The sequence below is a fragment of the Phragmites australis genome, chromosome 3 (genome assembly GCF_958298935.1).
Source record: "Phragmites australis chromosome 3, lpPhrAust1.1, whole genome shotgun sequence".
NCBI classification, from domain to species: Eukaryota; Viridiplantae; Streptophyta; class Magnoliopsida; order Poales; family Poaceae; genus Phragmites; species Phragmites australis.
Window position 1 is genome coordinate 31,849,685 of NC_084923.1, and position 17,429 is coordinate 31,867,113.

At 41.2% G+C, this 17,429-nt stretch overlaps 1 protein-coding gene across 1 annotated transcript; it reads right to left on the reverse strand.

The window, feature by feature from the left end:
- Nucleotides 1–599: 599 nt before the first annotated feature.
- On the reverse strand, nucleotides 600–3,966 carry LOC133912815 (GDSL esterase/lipase At5g55050-like). Its single transcript, XM_062355734.1, has 3 exons — nucleotides 3,568–3,966; nucleotides 1,421–1,545; nucleotides 600–1,326 (listed from the first exon to the last, which is right to left on the reverse strand). The coding sequence occupies exons 1-3, from the start codon at nucleotides 3,830–3,832 to the stop codon at nucleotides 619–621; spliced, it is 1,098 nt and encodes a 365-aa protein (XP_062211718.1). The 5' UTR covers nucleotides 3,833–3,966; the 3' UTR covers nucleotides 600–618.
- Between the last annotated feature and the right edge of the window lie 13,463 nt (nucleotides 3,967–17,429).

Below are 17,429 nucleotides of genomic sequence, written 5' to 3' on the forward strand. Positions count from 1 at the left end.
GGGCGATCAATAGGGAGGAACATGCGAGTTGCGACCAGGGTTTAGGCGAGGTGCAGCGGAAGCGGCAGGATCGGGGCTGCATCTCATGCCATGAAACCGTGGAAGGTTAGGCACAAACACACGATGATTTTCATTGATGTGCCCAGACGTCATACATAGCAGATTACAATTCAATTGGTAACAACCCACGCTGGAGATACATTCCAAAACAACCTGTGCGAAAAATAGGAACGAATCAATTTGCGCTTGAAGTTTCCCCATATCCATATGGGCCTGGAATTGCCGCCATGATCTCAGCTGCATGCCGCTCGGGCCTGTAGTCGGGTGCGCTACAGGAGTTACAGCACGCCGCACAGGAACATACAGCACGGCTCGAGATGAAGGAAATGGTGTCGAACCTTGGTGGTCTAACACTTAGCTAGCTGAGGTGTCCGTGCATAAGCACCTGGGCTTTTTCAAAGTCCGCGTCAGGAAATTTCCAATTCATGACTCCGCAGCTCTGAAATCTTCGATTGCAATTAACTGGTATATTCCTGATTTCTTCCATCATTTCCAAAACAGATCCACATACTGTATTTGGTATACTCGACATATATACGGACATTCAATCTCGCTGGCCTACATAGCACTGAGCTGCCTTATGTTCATCGGGAAGATCAACGGTGCCGAGCCGTCGAACGCCGTGCTAGTGAGCTTCCGCGCGGTTGCCTCCGTGGGATGGTAGAAGTCCCAGAAGACGTGGCTCGTCCTGTTGGCGCAGTAGAAGCTCACGGGGGTGCAGCCGATCTTGGCGTTCATGTCCCCGAGCCCGCAGCATGCCGCCTTCACCTCGGAGAACCCGTACGCTGCGGGTTGGTTGATGTACCGGAGCAGCGCGGCGGAGGCGTCGAAGAGGGCGTAGTGCATGTCCGGGTGGCGCGCGGCCATGTCGCTGAGGAGGGACGCCGCGGCGGCGTTGTACCTTACGGAGAGGTCGTTTGCCTCGGCGCTGCAGTCCTTAGTGGAGCTCAGCTCCCGCAGCGACGGGCAGCAACCCACGGGCCCCGTGCCTAGGAACAGTATCTTGCGCGCGCCCAGGTTGTACAGCCGCTGCAGCTGGCCCGTGAGGGACTGGATCAACGTGTCCACGAACTGCTGCGACGGCGTGCTGGCCTTGTTCGCCGAGCTGGATTTGGTGTAATGGATGATGTCGTTGCTGCAGATGGTGATGGCGAAGAGGGATTTGGATAGGTGTGCCGCGGCCTGCGTCTGGCCCAGGCTCTGGGCCAGGGATGCGTACACCGACGAGTAGTACTCGATCTGCTTGTCGAAGCTGATGCATTGGTCCTGCAGTGCAAAACGTATTCATATCGAGCATCAGTCTGGTGTTGTTCTTTGACAATTTTTCCTCTTTCCCGGAAATGTTGGAGATTTGGCAAACCTTGTTGGTGGCGTTGGAGACTCCCGCACCACCTGAAGCGAAGTTGACACCGTTCACGTAGTTGGCACTGCTGCTTGAGGACAAGGCGAGGTACGGAGGCGAGGTCGCCAGCCCGAGATTGTCAGCTGCAAGCATGTCACCAATCACGATTAGGATATACTCCACTCCATATAGGGTCAATTAGTTTTTAAGGAATAGTGTCAATTTGTGATCAGCAATGTGAACTAGCTAGTAATGTAACATATATCCAGTTCTACCCCAGTTTCCTTAATTCATGACTACAAATGATCACCTGCAGTGCGGTAGCGTAGCAGGGCCGCGCATATGAAAGATAGAGATGACTTCACTGATATACTTTTTCTTTTTTTTTTGCGACTGACTTCACAGATATACTTGAAACATTTGAAGCTAACATTTAAAGGTATTAGTGTCATAATAATAGCATATATATTGGGTTTTGTGGAAAAAATGAATGATTGGTGAAGTTAACTGATGTGCATTTGTAAACAAAATTTAATACATCATTTTTCAATGGCTTGCACTGGGTTGCTGAAAAAATTGGTCAATTAAAATTGTCGTTCAACGAAAAATTTGTGAAGTAGTTTGGTATTGTTACAATATATATAGTACTAGAATATAACTGAAGTTAATAAATTCTGCAACGAAATTTAGTTGTCGACATCAAACTCGGAACACAAGTCGTCCCAGTAGAAGTTTTGAGAACGTACACCACATGGCAATCTTTCTCGTTCTCAATTTATTTGACCCATGAAAGTGAAAGCAAAACTATTTTTGGGCTTATTTGAATTGGCTGACTACACAAGGTACAACATTTGGTTCTGTTCCGTTCTTTGGGGGACAAGAAAGGAATAGCAAGAAACAAAAAAAAGGAACAAAATGTAGAAGAATATATCTGAGGATTTCTCTGGGCCCCACATATCTCTGTTTGTATGCACTAGTTTTCCCTTTCACCTGGTAAGCCATTTTTTTCCTCAAGAACTAAAAATTGTCACCGCCAAAATGCATTAAATATTTCTATGGAATTAGAACTCTTGTGTAGTGACTACTTATACCATGTTTGAATAAGTGGATTTCTCCAGGAACTTTTATGACTTAGTTTAAACTTATATTTATGTTTAGAGATTTGGATCCCATGTGGAGATGGACAATTCTATGATTTGTTTTTTTTTTCCTTTCTGTGGCTTCGAACTGATTCTTCCACACTACAAGAAAACATAATTGATATGACTTTTGCCATACATAGAGCTTAGATGGAAATCTATTGGAAATGAAAAATTCCCTTCAAGCTGCTCATGTAGATTGGGAGTTACAGATTAGGATATATTAAATAAATTTCAATCTTCTTTCTGGAGAATTAACGAAAGAAAAGTACTTGCATACACTGAAGTACAAGCGGCTATGGTGTGAGGCTGTGATAGTACACAGTTCAGGATTGTCATGCAAGGACATCCAGGAAATATATGTAATATTTTTTTAGGCAAAAATATATGTAATACTTCAATGCAACGAGGGATCGATCTCGGAGAATTGATTGGCAGATCGAACAGTGATCTACAAGTAGCGCGCCAGTGTATATCAATTTTTCGTCGTTACTTCAAAGAAATAAGAAAAAAAAAAGATGGCTTGAATTGACATCTCAGAAGATATTTTTGTCACTGAATCTATTACTAGTAAATTCTCCGATTGACTAGACCTTCAGGTTCGAAGGTTCAGCCATGATGGAGCATATATGCATTCCACGGCATAAATATACACTGAGAAGAATACATGCATGCATTCTACTTTATCTTCACCAATAGTCAACATAAGCTAGATTAACCTTATTTTCGCATGACGGACTGTGCTGACTTATTATGCCCGTACGTTCGACCTAGTTTAACGGTTTATTGTGAAACTGAATCATTAACATTGTGACGTGCAAACAGTGCAAAGATAAAGACTAAGAACACACGTACTGAGCTCACACGCGGTCACACCTCATGAGTGATGATCCTACCCTTATAGGAATGATCGAAACGACATAGTTGTGAAAACATCAGAGATCTTATTTCATAACGACGGTATGCAACGACAACGAACAGCTCAATCAGCGAGACAGGAAGTGGAGAGCTGTCTAGAATACGCACCTAGGAAGTCGGGGAAGTTTTTGCCGTTGCTGAAGCGGCCGGTGGCCTTCTTCCCCGGGTAGTCGATGCCGTTGTGCGGGAAGTCCGCCTTGAGCAGCGTCAGCAGGTGGTTGTTGTTCCCGACGTCGGCGAGCGAGTCGCCGAAAACGTAGACCGCCGGAACCGGCGAGGCTGCCGATGCCGCCAAGAGCGAAGCTGCGGCCAGGAAGGCAACGATAGTAGCTGCTATGGAGCAAGACGGGGAGGTCACAGTAGTAGCACCCATTGCTAGCTCACAAAGACGTCGTCAATGGTAGCACAGCTGTTGCGTGATTAAGGGGTGCTACTCGGCTCGCTTAGCTGAACTGCTGAAGCACATGATGGAGGTGTGAGCTTGGGGGAGTTGAATTTATATAGCGGTCGAGGAATTGAAGCATGGAATATCAAGTAAACTAGATATAGGTGTGTACCGGAGCGAGACCAGGAGAGAAAGGGAGGAGGCGAACGTACGTAGTTGTCACGTGTGGGAACGCGTTCCCACTTCCCAGATGTCTCTCGCTGAAAAGATTATTCGTGTTTCTTTTCTTCACTACTAGTTTTAAAAAAATAATTGACGGTCACTATTAGAGAATTTATTTATACAGATGGTTCGTAATTCTGGTGCGGACATTTTTTCAAACCGTTTATAAAAAAATCTATACAAATCAGATTTGTACAGACAGGTTTTGAACCGTATATAAAAATCTTGTATAAACGATTCCAATGATGAGCTGTCTGTACTATGATAACAGTACAGATAGCTCTAACAATGAGCTATCTGTAATATAGAACAGTGCAGACGGCTCGTTATTGGAGCTATCTGTACTATTGTAACAGTACAGACGGCTCGTTATTGGAATCGTCTGTATTATCCTATAGTACAGACGGTTCCAATTTCAAGCCGTCTGTACTATATAATAGAAGCCATTATAAAATACATTTGTACATATGGTTGTCTTCCTAGAATCGTCTGTATATTTATATACATAGTATAGAATCCATATATTACTGATTGTAACTAACATATCAACGATAAAATACACACAACAGTATATCATACACATAACAAATCATTTGCATTCAAACTCTATACACTCTGTAGATCGAACATCATCATTCAATATCACACATATCATACAAAGTCAATACTACAAAGCCTCACAACATTACAAAGTCACAAAGTCATACATAAACAGAAGCAAAAGTGTCAATATTACAAAGCCTCACGACATTTGTGTAGCATTCTTCACTCTTCATTGAGAATTCATTTGCTTCCCGTGCCTGACAATATATAAACCAATAAATTAGTTTTAGCATAGTGAATTAAAAGGAAGTAATGAGTTTATTTGCTTCATTTCCTATATCATTAGCCATAAAGATATAATATATCAATAAACTGACTGCTAGATGCAAGCATTTTCAATATATTAAACTGACCGACTTCTGTTGAGATTACAAACCTTAGCTAATAAAGTTTTCGAGATCATAAAATTCACCGGTCTCCTTTATGATCTCCCCAAGTATGAAACTAGCGAGCCTTTTTTGAATATATATGAGACCGTCCTTCGTGAGATTATTTGTAGAAAATTTATATATCTGTAGAAGAAACTTAAAACAATTAGACACAACGATGAAAAATGCATTTTAATATACTATAATTACACTAACCGGTTAATATACTGGTGGACTAGAGCCAACGATTTCAAGCATGTACTGGGCAACATAGAACCCACAAAGGTTGGTGTCCTGCAGCTGCCTGTGACACTGCAGAAATTTATGCACAGTAAATTTAGTTCTATGGAATGCATATTATAACGGTAAATTGATATGCGACAGAGGAATTATTACCAGAAACTTATGTTGGTGGCTCGCCGAGGGTTTATCTCTCCGTACAATCCCATCCATCGAAACATACTTCGCGAATGCCCTTGTCAACAAGTTTGTTAGATCTGAATACCTCTCTTTGTCGTAGTACATTGAGTTGAGGTATATATAGTGTTGATTATGTGTATAGATACAAACTAGTATTCAATGGTCTCGATAGTTGTATGGTAGAAGAATAAGGTCCTTCGATCCACAGAGGGTGGCCATGGACTCCGTGATGTATTTCTCGACCTCCCCTGGAGACCAAGTGATCATTGACCCACATATGACCTGTGGGTCAAGGAATCCAATTCTCGGATTCTCTCTTCTGGCTTCTTAAATCATAAGTCTACACATAAGAGTAATATAGATGAATGAGCGTATCAATATGTTAGGCGGTTCATTAAGCATAGCCCATGATTAGTAACACTTACAGTGTCCAGCATCTCAATAGACCGACATCTAAGTTTTCAAGATGGTAGAGGAGGAATAAATCCTCGAAGGTCACGAGGAAGTGTCCAGCTGGTTGCAGGAAATGTTGGCGCTAGTACTTGGTGCTGAAATAAGGAGAAAGATGTTTCTCCTCATGGAACCTCTTAAGGTATAGGTCGTGCAGAATCGTACTTACCTAGGCCAATTGCTCTAACGCTTTCTTGCTCACTAACGGCCTTCCTGGCATGTAGGTTTTTGACAGATATTCTTCCTCTACCTCCTTGCACTTGTCCTTCTATTTGCTTCAGCGGAGCACGACGAAAAGAGAAGTCGCTGTCGTCGCGAGGCCGCGAAGATTCCCTGGTGCAGATGTGCAGCTACTCCGATGCCGAGCCGATGGAGATTCAAGTGTCGTGGTTGCATCTTGCTGCCTCATTGCCCGTACTCGCTCCTCGACCTATTGTTCCATCCTTTCTACAAGCATATCCATCTGTTCTTTCATCCTTGCTTTGACCTCAGCGACAATCTGCATTCTCATCCATTCACGCTCGGCTGCTTCGTGCTCAGCTTTATTTCTCCATTGGCTCCTATATGAATCGGTGTCGTTAGGGAATCCCAACTTCTATGGAACGGAAACACCTATGCCACGCATGCGATCCAGGTGCTCTTTGTTCCCCAGAGCCGAGGTTAGTATGTCTTTTTCCCGAGATGGCTGGAATGATCCTTGAGTGGATTCCTTCGAAAGTTGCAGTGTCCTTTAAGCCACTTGCTCGGTTTCTGGCTTCCTGAAGGTGACGGAACCACCGACCGATCTTACGGCCCTTCCTCGAAACCAATTCCGGGCACGCCACTCCGTGATCTATGAAAATGGTGTGGAGCGATTCTCCTGAGCTGCCTGCTCATCCTCCTTGTCCTTGTCCAATTCCTTGTGCACGTACCCACCGGTGCCGAGCCTGTGAGGGTGCGTGTTGCGTGACTGGCGCGCTTTGTTAGCCTGAATCTGTTGCTGAAATTCCTCAGACTGGTACCTCATCACAAACTCTGCACATTGATCTGCCAAGTACCCATAAGCAACATTATTGGGGATGAGATCCTGCTTCACATATGTATTATACAACTCGCTCTTGAAGGTCTTTCATACCTTGCCCATCTTGGCTATTGCATGTCATTCCACGTCCTCCAAGGAGAATCCTTCAGGAAAGTCAAATTGTGCTTTAATTGTTTCCCACAAGAAGGTTTTCTCGCTCTGCGGCACGGCCTTCTAGTTTGGGTAGGTTATCCTAATCCTTGTCCGTCCAAGTGAGGTGCATGCCCTACGGAAGGCCGCTTGAGCTTGCTGATGCTGTGTTGGCACGTCCACCTCATTGACGTGAGTTATGGTGTAGTGACCCGTGGGTATCTGGTTTTTACCTCGGCTACCTCGCTTTCGCTTATGCGTGTGAGATTCTTCTATTTGCTCCTAAGAAGTGGCATCCATATCTTGTTGAGTAGTGACCCCCTCTTGTTGTTGAGAGGAAGAGGCCGGAGGAAATTCAAGTTCATCTCTAGTCGCCATCTTCAAAATAGGAAAATGGTAGAAGATTATTCACAGAAATAGATAAAAGAAAAGGAATCAAGGTATGTGTTTTAAACTTTCAATTAAATTTAACACGTGTATTAAATTTTGTACTAGTTAAGGCTAACTTTGAAAAAGCATCATCCATCATGTAAATATCAAGTACTAAACAACAGGTATTTGAAGGAAAAATTGCTCTCAGACATTGGTTAACAATTGGTCCCAGGACTTTAATGGTCCTACTCCCTAATTGTCCTATAGAATTCATCATTAATTGGGCAATGTTCTTAAGCATCAGCTAGTAAAGAACCTGTACTAAGTTCTCCTGAATCAAAGAAACAACTTTGATAGTACTGCAGTACCAAGAATGAGAGCACACACTTAGAGTTGCAATGGCATATCATACTTAGAGCTTACTGCAACAATGATCCAAGAACAACTCAATAGGTAGCAATCTAGATAACAGATAACTAGGTGTATCTCGGTGTACTGGATAAAGCCGAAAAACACTACCAAAACCCCAGGTACTAACAGTTGAGTCACAAAACTAGAGAACCCACATGTCTATGTTAGATTACTTAAAGAACATTCCCAAATTTCAGCAATTCTTTTCATCATCGAGCTAAACATAAGGGAACATTGTTGTCCAGATCATAGAAAAGGAGGAAATCAAAATACTCACAGAGAGAGCATGTGTGCATATAAAATGTTTGAAAGTAAAACATGCCCAATCGCATATCAAGGGTTCACCATCGAGTAAAACATGAGCAAAACAGCAGGAATATGACATGATTATGAGTGCTCTCAGAAAATGATCAACAATTGACCCCCGAACTTTGATAGTTCTACTCCCTAATTGTTATTGTAAATACATCATAGAAAGAGCAATGTTTCTGAGATTTCACCTAGCAACTAGAACCTGATTTAGTTCCCAAGCACCTAAAACATCATCATGTACTTGTCTGTTATGCCAAAACAGGATTCTCAAGTTCTGAATGAAGGTAGGTAGCTACTGCTGAGACAAACAAAATGGAAAACTGAATTGCAAAGGCAGTACTTAGAGGCTAACAACCATGTGTTAACCAGAAATTCATAAAGCATGTACCAAGCATCCAAAACAAAAATACTTTCTCAGTGTACAGGAACAGAACCAAATCACACCGAGCTATCTCTAGGTGCAAGATGAGAATATCACGGAACCAGAAAAATTATAGTTATACACTAGTGTACTCAGAAACATGCCCTTTCTCATCAAATGTATTTCATCATCGAGCAAACTTGTAAACATGAACCAAAAGAAGGACAACACCCTGTCAATTTGACATACTGAAGCTTCAAGGTGGCACGAGATAGATGATGTAGAGCACCACCATTTCACAAAGCTTGAGAGAGGGAAGTGAAGCAATTTTTAGAACTATCCAAGGCAAAAAAAAAAAAACAAGCCTAAGTAATGCTTAAATGATTTGATCTAGAATACAACACGAAAGAGGCACATCCAACTCTGAATCTAATGTTTTGCATAAATGCAAGCATCATATATGAACAAATTCATATGAACAACATGGATTCAGCTTGAGGATCATTTGGATTTGGCACATCAACATGGGTTAACCCTGTCCCTTTATCACTTGGATTTAGCCTAAGGGGTATGGCTACTCACCACTGTGGACGGCATCGGGGCAACGGTGGACGACATCGGGGCGGCGGTGGACGGCGTTGGGGCAGTGGTGGTCGGTGTCAAGGCAACGGTTGACGGAGTCAGGGCGGTGGGATACGAGGTTGGGGTGGAGCGTGGTCGCCGGGAGGTCTTCAGGGTGAGAGGTGGCAGCTAGGGTTAAGGAAACAACTTGTTGCTGGTGCGGGTTGGATAAATGGTATTTATACCCTCCTTACTATAGACTATTCATAATTTTACGCTATCTATACTAATATTATTACAGACCGCTGTATGAAACGAGTCGTCTAAACTAATATTATATAGACTGCTATGTGCAACAAGCCGTCTATACTAATATTATTTGTACAGACGGCTCTTTATATAGCTGTCTATAATAATATTACAGACAGTTACCAGTATTAACCTGTCTGTACTATTGAATTTCCAAACATATCTTTAAAACTAGAAAAAATAATAAATAATTCATATAAACTCCAAATGAGATGAATTTTTTATGGAAATTTATGGTTTAATATGTACTATCACATGGTGTTGGTATCATTAAACCTAAATATTAAATTGAACTAAATCTAACAAAATTCATAACTAATGCAAGCCCTTCTTGATGATCGATGCACATATAGCAAGCGGCCCTGGTCAGAAGATGTTCTTCGTTAAGGGCGATGCCATCTCCAAGAGGGTCCTCAAAAAATTTGTTCTACTCTTCTTCATACACGACATTCTCAACTTTGACAATCCTTCTTTTTCTCTGAAGGACTACGTGAAGCTTTGGATTTGCTGGGTCTTACACATAAAAGACCTAGATAACATGCTTGGGAAGTACAAATGGTTTAGTCTTTGTATGCGGCACATTCGAGGCCGACAATAGTCATTCCGTACTTGTCTACCTTAACACTTGAGAGTGCGACCCAACAGCATCGAAAGAGGGAGATCTTGAAACGTACATAGTCGAGTTCTCAAATCTCCTCTATGTAGACCCCACGTTTGCCCTGGAAAGCATCTATACGCACACTGATGTTCTGTACTGTGCTCTTACTATCCCATGCTCTGGTATAAAAGGTGTACCCATTAATGTTGTATGCTTCAAATGTCACGACTGTGTGACTTGACCATCTTGCCAACCAGCCAATATTATCTTTTGTTGAACTATTATTACTAAATCACGCTATCAACCAGTTGTTGAAGCTACGGTTGTGCTATTTTATGATCCAAGCCTCCGTACGGCTTGGATTCTCTCTGCATAGCACATCCTTATGCATGTCGATATGCGGGGCTACTTCAGGCATGTGTTGCAAGACTGTGAAATTGGCTTTAGATAATGTGGAAAAGTCCACAATGATTGATTTCCTACCTATGTTCCCCTTCCCATCTAGTCTCCCCTCACGGTGAGACATGGCCACACTAATTGGTTTGAGCTGCTCCATGTAATTGATGCAGAACTCGACTACCTCTTCGGTTGTGTAACCTTGGATGATGCTGCCCTCTGGACAAGATCGATTTCGTACATGCTTCTTGAGAATTCCCATGTAGCTCTTAAATGGGTACTTCTGACGTAGGAATACTGGGCCGCATATCTTTATCTCTCTCACGAGGTGAATGATTACATGAATCATGATATCGAAAAATGATGAAGGAAAGTACATCTCAACATGACACAGTGTCTTCACCACATCGGCCTGTAAAACATCAAGTACTTCGGGATCGATGACCTTCTGAGAAATTGTGTTGAAGAAGTAACACAGCTTGGTGATTATGTCTTGGAGATAGGTCGATTGGATATTTTGGATTGCAACATGAAGCATATGTGTCATTAACACGTGGCAATCATGGGACTTCATGCCAACTAATTTCAAATCCTGCATCGAAACAAGTATCGAGATGTTGGCAGATTAACCGGACAGAACTTTCACACCATGCAAGCACCGACACGGTTAGGTTCTCTCAGCCTTTTTTAGATTATAGCAGGCTAGAGGAAGCCTCCTTCTACCTTTTTTCGAGGGTTCAGGTGCCAACTCGGGCCTGATCTTCAAATCAACCAAGTCAAGGCTTGCGTTGAGGTCGTCCTTCGTCTTGCCTTGAATATTAATCAAAAGACCAACCAACCTTTCGCACACATTCTTCTCTACATGCATGGCGTTCTTCAAGGTGCTTCCAATACGGTAGTTCCCACAATATCGATCTCTTCTTCCAGATGCCACCGGTATCCTTAGATTTTGTACTCCCCATTCCAAACACAACATCGATATCTTTAACCATATTGTGCACCTCTTGACCACTGTAGTGCCTTGGACATAAATCTCTCTCCCTTGTTCCTTCATGTTGTTGTACGGATGATACCTGTTAAGGAATCTATGGTGACGTATGAATACCGTTTTGCGCGAGTGGGGCAGCCACATACTCGCGGTACCATCTAAGCAATGAGGGAACACTGTGTTTGCTTGTTTACTCTGGCTCGAAAGGTTACGTAGTGCAGGAAAATCATTGATCGTGGAGAACAACAGGGCGTGTAGCATGAAATTCTCCCTTCTGTACGCATTCCATACTTGCGCCCCTTCGTTCCACAATGTTTTTAGATCTTCCACCAATGGTCTTAGGTATACATCAATATCGTTCTCAGGTTGTTTCGGACCTTGGATAAGCAGCATCATCATCAAGCACTTCTGCTTCATACACAGCCAAGGAGGTAGGTTGTAAATACTGAGAACAACTAGCCAAGTGTTATGTCTGCTGCTTATGTTCCCAAAAGGATTCATCCCGTCTATGCACAAAGCAAACCTAATATTCCTCTGTTCTGCACCAAGGTCATCGAAGATCGTGTTGATGTTTTTCCACTGGAAGAATCGGCAGGGTGCCTTAGCTTTCCATCTTGCTTGCAGCCCTCCAAGTGCTAGCACAACAATTTGGCCTCTTTTTGATTCGCAAACAAACGCTTAAGACGTGAAATTATAGGCACATACCACTCCACCTTAGCAGGAATCCCTTTCTGCTCCTCGTCGTCATCTGATTGACTCTTACTCTTGTATTGAGATGCTTTGCACACTACACATGAATGCAAATCGGATAGATATTTACGGCATAGGATACAGTCGTTCGGACATGCATGTATCCTTTCTACATCTATCTCCGATGGACAAAGGACCTACTTTGCTTTGTATGTGCTTTTGGGTAGCTCGTTTCCATCTAGAATCATGTCTGATAAGAGTTCTAATAGCGCCGTTAAACTCTTGCCTGACCAACCATCACTTGCTTTCAATTTAAGAAATTCAAGCACGGATAACAACTTTGTGCATTCCGGTTTGCATCCAGGAAACAAAAGCTTCTCCGAGTCCACGACCAAGCACATAAATTTATTAAAGTCTCTCTAAGTCCTCAAGTTTACGTCTGCATCGCCCAGCATCTGATCCAACCTATCATCGTCGCCTACAGCACCACAATCATCATCATTTGCACCATATTCTTCGTCATCTTCTCTTCTTACGTCGACTTCGGGTTCTTCGACGATACCAATGTCTTTGTGTAACACATTCTACTCTTCACCATGTTTGGTCCAACACGCGTTGTTCGGTTTGAAGCTCCTGATAATCAAGTGCCCTTGGATCTGTAGGGCTGCATTCTGTCTAAGAAAGGATCTTTCATTTCTACAATCGCAGTAAGGACAATATATAAATTAAACACCCTTCTCCAATCGATCCTCCTCGGCAGCTTCTAGAAAAGCTGTCACACCATCAAGGTATCCTTGGTTCGTACGAGAACCGTACATCCAGCCACGATCCATCTACAATATACGAAGTAAATTAATTTCAAATCAACCTAATAAAATAGAGCAACCAAGATTTTCATCAAAAAATGGAGCTACCATGCATGGATGCATGAATGAATCATACAAATGACAATTAATTCAAAAAAAAATTAATGATTACCGTTATATTAATTATATACATGAATACCTAAAAATAAGTGCAAAAATTAATAAAACTTGTCGTCAAATACTATTGTTAATGATAATTTTATGTTTATATTCTAAAATCCAAAATTTATCTACAACACTAGATTAAAGCTAGCCATTTATAGTAACACATAATTAAACCATCATCTACACTTTAAGCTTCATATATAACTAGAACAACAAATATATATATTCTAGATCATCATGAAAAAATCTAAGTCTAGATGTAGATATAGTTGATCTCTCAAGACTAAATTAGAATACAAATCTACATCATCTAATGAATAGAACAAAACTATGTCATTATAGAAAAAATCTAGATCTATATCTAGATCTCGCTAGCTCTGCAAACCAAAATCTATACCAACTAAATCAAAATAGAACATAATGCTTACATTGGAGTAATAAATGCCAATGAATCTTTAAGTTTTCTCCGAAATCTAACAATTTTTTTGGTCAAAATTGCTGTCTCCCTTCAAAAGCTGCACTTCTTTACTGTTCGGGTGCCACAGTTTTGGTTCGATCCAGAGGTAGAGGATGGTATGATGTACTGTTCTAATAGTACAAACGGCTTCAGGTTTAGAGCCATCTATACTGAAATGTCCCACCTCTCCCGGCTATTTTCTCAGACGGCTCGTGTATGGAACCGTTTGTATTAATATTGCAAACGGTTGTTGTTTGGAGTCGTCTGTGATATTAGTTTTAATACAGACGATTCTAAATACGAGCTGTCTGTAATATTAATATAGATGGCTCGTATTTGGAACCGTCTGTGAAACTAGTTTTCTTACAAACAGCGCTATATACGAGCCGTCTGTAATATTAATATAGACGGTTCCCATGGGAGCCTCATCATTATCACAGACGGTTCTTTTTTAAGCTGTCCGAGATAATATTTGCACGAATGGCTCCACAATAATCGTCTATACACGGGCGTCACACCAAATCAATTATGTAGTAGTGAGTGATAATAAATGTTACTATCAGTTCAATTAAAAAACTGATATTGATAGTAAAATAAATAAAATCATTCCCGGTTCGTTATATTAATCGGTGGTTATAATAAAATATGTTATCTTCGGAAATTTATAACTTTTTTATACGGAGTTGGATGGAGAAAAACATTATATAAAAATTGTAATTCTCGAGAGACATAAAACTTTTTATTTGAAGCCATATAGGTGCTTAAATAATCATCTAAATATTGTTAAAGGAAAACTCAACCACTTAACCACAAAGTAAATTGTATGGTTTGGTGTAGCACTAGTAGAAATGATTAGAAAAACCACACATAAGACTAAAACGATGGCCAAAAAGTTTAAAACTGCAACTTCAAAAAAATTTATCGCGAGTTTGGTAATCGGTTTGATGAAATGTTTGTTCAGCTCTGACTTTAAGATATAGCACTATGTCTCCAAATATTTTCAGGCAAATTAGAGAAGGTAGATTTTCGATCAAAAACTTTAGAGGTCTTATCGAGCGTCTTCTTAGCGTTTTTAGGGTCAAGAAAGATACAAGTGTAAACATGTGTATTTGTTTCAGATACGCCTCCTCGTTCGCTTTTGAAGTAAAGGTTGAACGTCAAAATCGAACTCTGTATGTAAAAATTATGGCTATTTTACTGAATAGTGCACAGATTGGAGACAAACTTTTTCATATGGAATCGTTAGAGACAAATTTTATATAAAAATTGTAGCTCTCGATGAGATATACAATTTTGTAATTGATAACTTTTTCATTTAACACCATCTATATGCCTAAATAATCATCTAAATTTTGAGCAGGAAAGATCAAAAGAATAAATTACCACGTAGCCATCTAGTAAGACTGTAGGTGAGATGGTAATAAAGCTTCGTGTGGGTGGGGGGGGGGGGGTCACCGGTTCGAATCCCACAAACTGCTCGAATGCGTAAATTGCTATATTCACAGGTTCAACTTTCACAGAAGCTGCGGGAATCGTCACAAGTTAGAAAAAACCCGTAAGGGGCCACAAGGGTTCGTTTCTTCGAGTGAAAAAATTGGTCTAAAAATATTAGATTTAGGACCAAATATCACTGCACAAATCGATAGTGATAAAACTATTACTACCGGTTTCAAAACCGATAATAATAGTACAAAGTATCACCGTTACTTATCTATTTCCAGTTTTAAAACCGACAATGATTTTATTTTTAAACCGGCGGTGACTATTTTTTTAAGTAATCCATCCATTTAGAAATAGTATGTGTATTTTTTTTAGCTTGGTTTTCAAAGTTAGATTTTGATTAAGGTTTTATCACAAAACATATTATTTATAGCTACAAAATTTATATAGTGTAAAATTATTTTTGAATTGTAAAGCTAATTATATAATTTTTATATACTATACATTCTTATAATTTGATTAAATGTTAGTTAAAGTATATTAAAATTTAACTTTTAAAAATATATATATTATTTCTGAACTGTGGGAACGTCTTTGAGACGGTGTCGGCATGGCGCGCGCGAGCAGAGCAGGCAAGCGGCCGGGGTCGCCTTCGATATGTTTGGCGTAAGCGTGCCTCTCCTGCGGGGACGTGTTCACATCTATCCATCGCGGCGGCGTTCGCGTGACAAAGCTTGCGTTCGTGTCCACCAAAAAAAAGGAAAATAAATATCAGTATTGCTAGAGATCAGGCACATAGTTTTCATAGGGTCACGATCGACTGACCGAATTAGACCGAAGCAGCGGGGCAGAAAACGAGATGAGAGGAGGCGGAAGGAGCCCAAACTCGGTCGGTGCGCTATCGCGGACGCGCGCGGTGGTGCATGCGACTGGCAGCGAGACGGGGACGGTGCAGCAGGGCCCGGCAGAGACATACCAGCTGTCTCGTTTTCGGTGTTAGCTCCGATACTGCACTGGTGGTTACAACTAAGCTTGTTCTAGCTGCCCGCTGGAGTTTTCTGTACTTGTGTGCGTGTACACCCTTGACGAACCAGCTGCTACAAGATTCGCTTACAATTCTGTGCGGTGGCCTTTCAGAAGCTTCTCTAAGACCTTTTCCCGTGCAATTTGTCGCCACATCCCATGAAGTAAAAAAAAACAATATCACTTTAGAGAAACTAGATGGCTTTACATTAAGAAGAAGTAAGAATTCAAATTTGCAAAAAAAAAATGACTCAAACTTAAATAGTTTAGACGTTCATCCACGTACTCAACGAATTGGCTCATTTGCTGCTCTGCGTGAAGGAAAAAAGAAATCGTTCATCCCACTCTATGCGGACTGCTGACTGATAACTCCTCCAAAATATTCGGACATGTGTGCTGTGCCTATGATCAGCCGTAGGTCCGGCGAATGTGTAGGAACGAGATTTGTAATTAGAGGAGGGTGAATAGACGTCCCAATAAATTTCTTGTGAAATACATAACCTCTTTCTTTTTCAATCACTTAACACATCTCAAATCTAGAGCGGAAGCAAAATATTTGAAGAGACGCAGCAACATGACTCTATGGATGTAATACAAAACATATGTTCCATTCAAAACCAATCTATATGTCTTGGTGCCAAAAAGCATGAAACTTTGTAGAAGATAGAACAAAAACAAAATCATCGGGCAAATAACCTCTCCAAGATGATGATCTAGAGACAAGAAAATTTAAGATCTCATTACATATACATGTGCATGTGAATTCTATGCCTCTAGCATCAAGAAGAACAACTTCCTAAAGAGTTAAAATCTCAGCCCAAAAGGAGAAACAAAAATCAACAACAAAACACTAAAAACTTGAAACTTTGGTGAAGATAGAACAAAAACAAAATCACCGGGCAAGTAACTTCTCCAAGATGATGATCTAGAGATAAAGGAATTCAAGACCCCATCACATATACATGTATATGAGAATTCTATGCCTCTAGCATCAAGAAGAACAAATTCCCAAAGAGTTGAAATCTCAGCCCAAAAGGAAAAATGAAAATCAACAATAAAACACCGAAAACATGCAAACATGCAAGGGAACCAATAGAAGGAAACTAGAAGGAGGGGAACTCAAGCATATGCCAAAACTTAAACTTCATTACTCAAAGTGGTTAGTCCTATTTTCGGCGGATTACAAAGATTTAGCTTTCAAAACTCTCCCCTATTATATAGGCTAAGCACTCCTCTCCCTCTCCTCTAAAACCCTAGCACAAGGCTCTCAAGTGGATGGCTCTAAGTCGGTTTCTCGATGCAAGCTTCGGCGATGATGCCATGTGCACTCCATCTGCCTGCGGTTTTGTGACCAAATCGGGAAACCGACTTGCACGCTTCTCAAGGCGTGACTCACAGCTGCTTGCTTTGACCTCAAGCAAGTCTTCTAATGTTGATGTTTGTCCACCATCTTATAATCTTAACCGTCGGCAAGTCTCTCTCG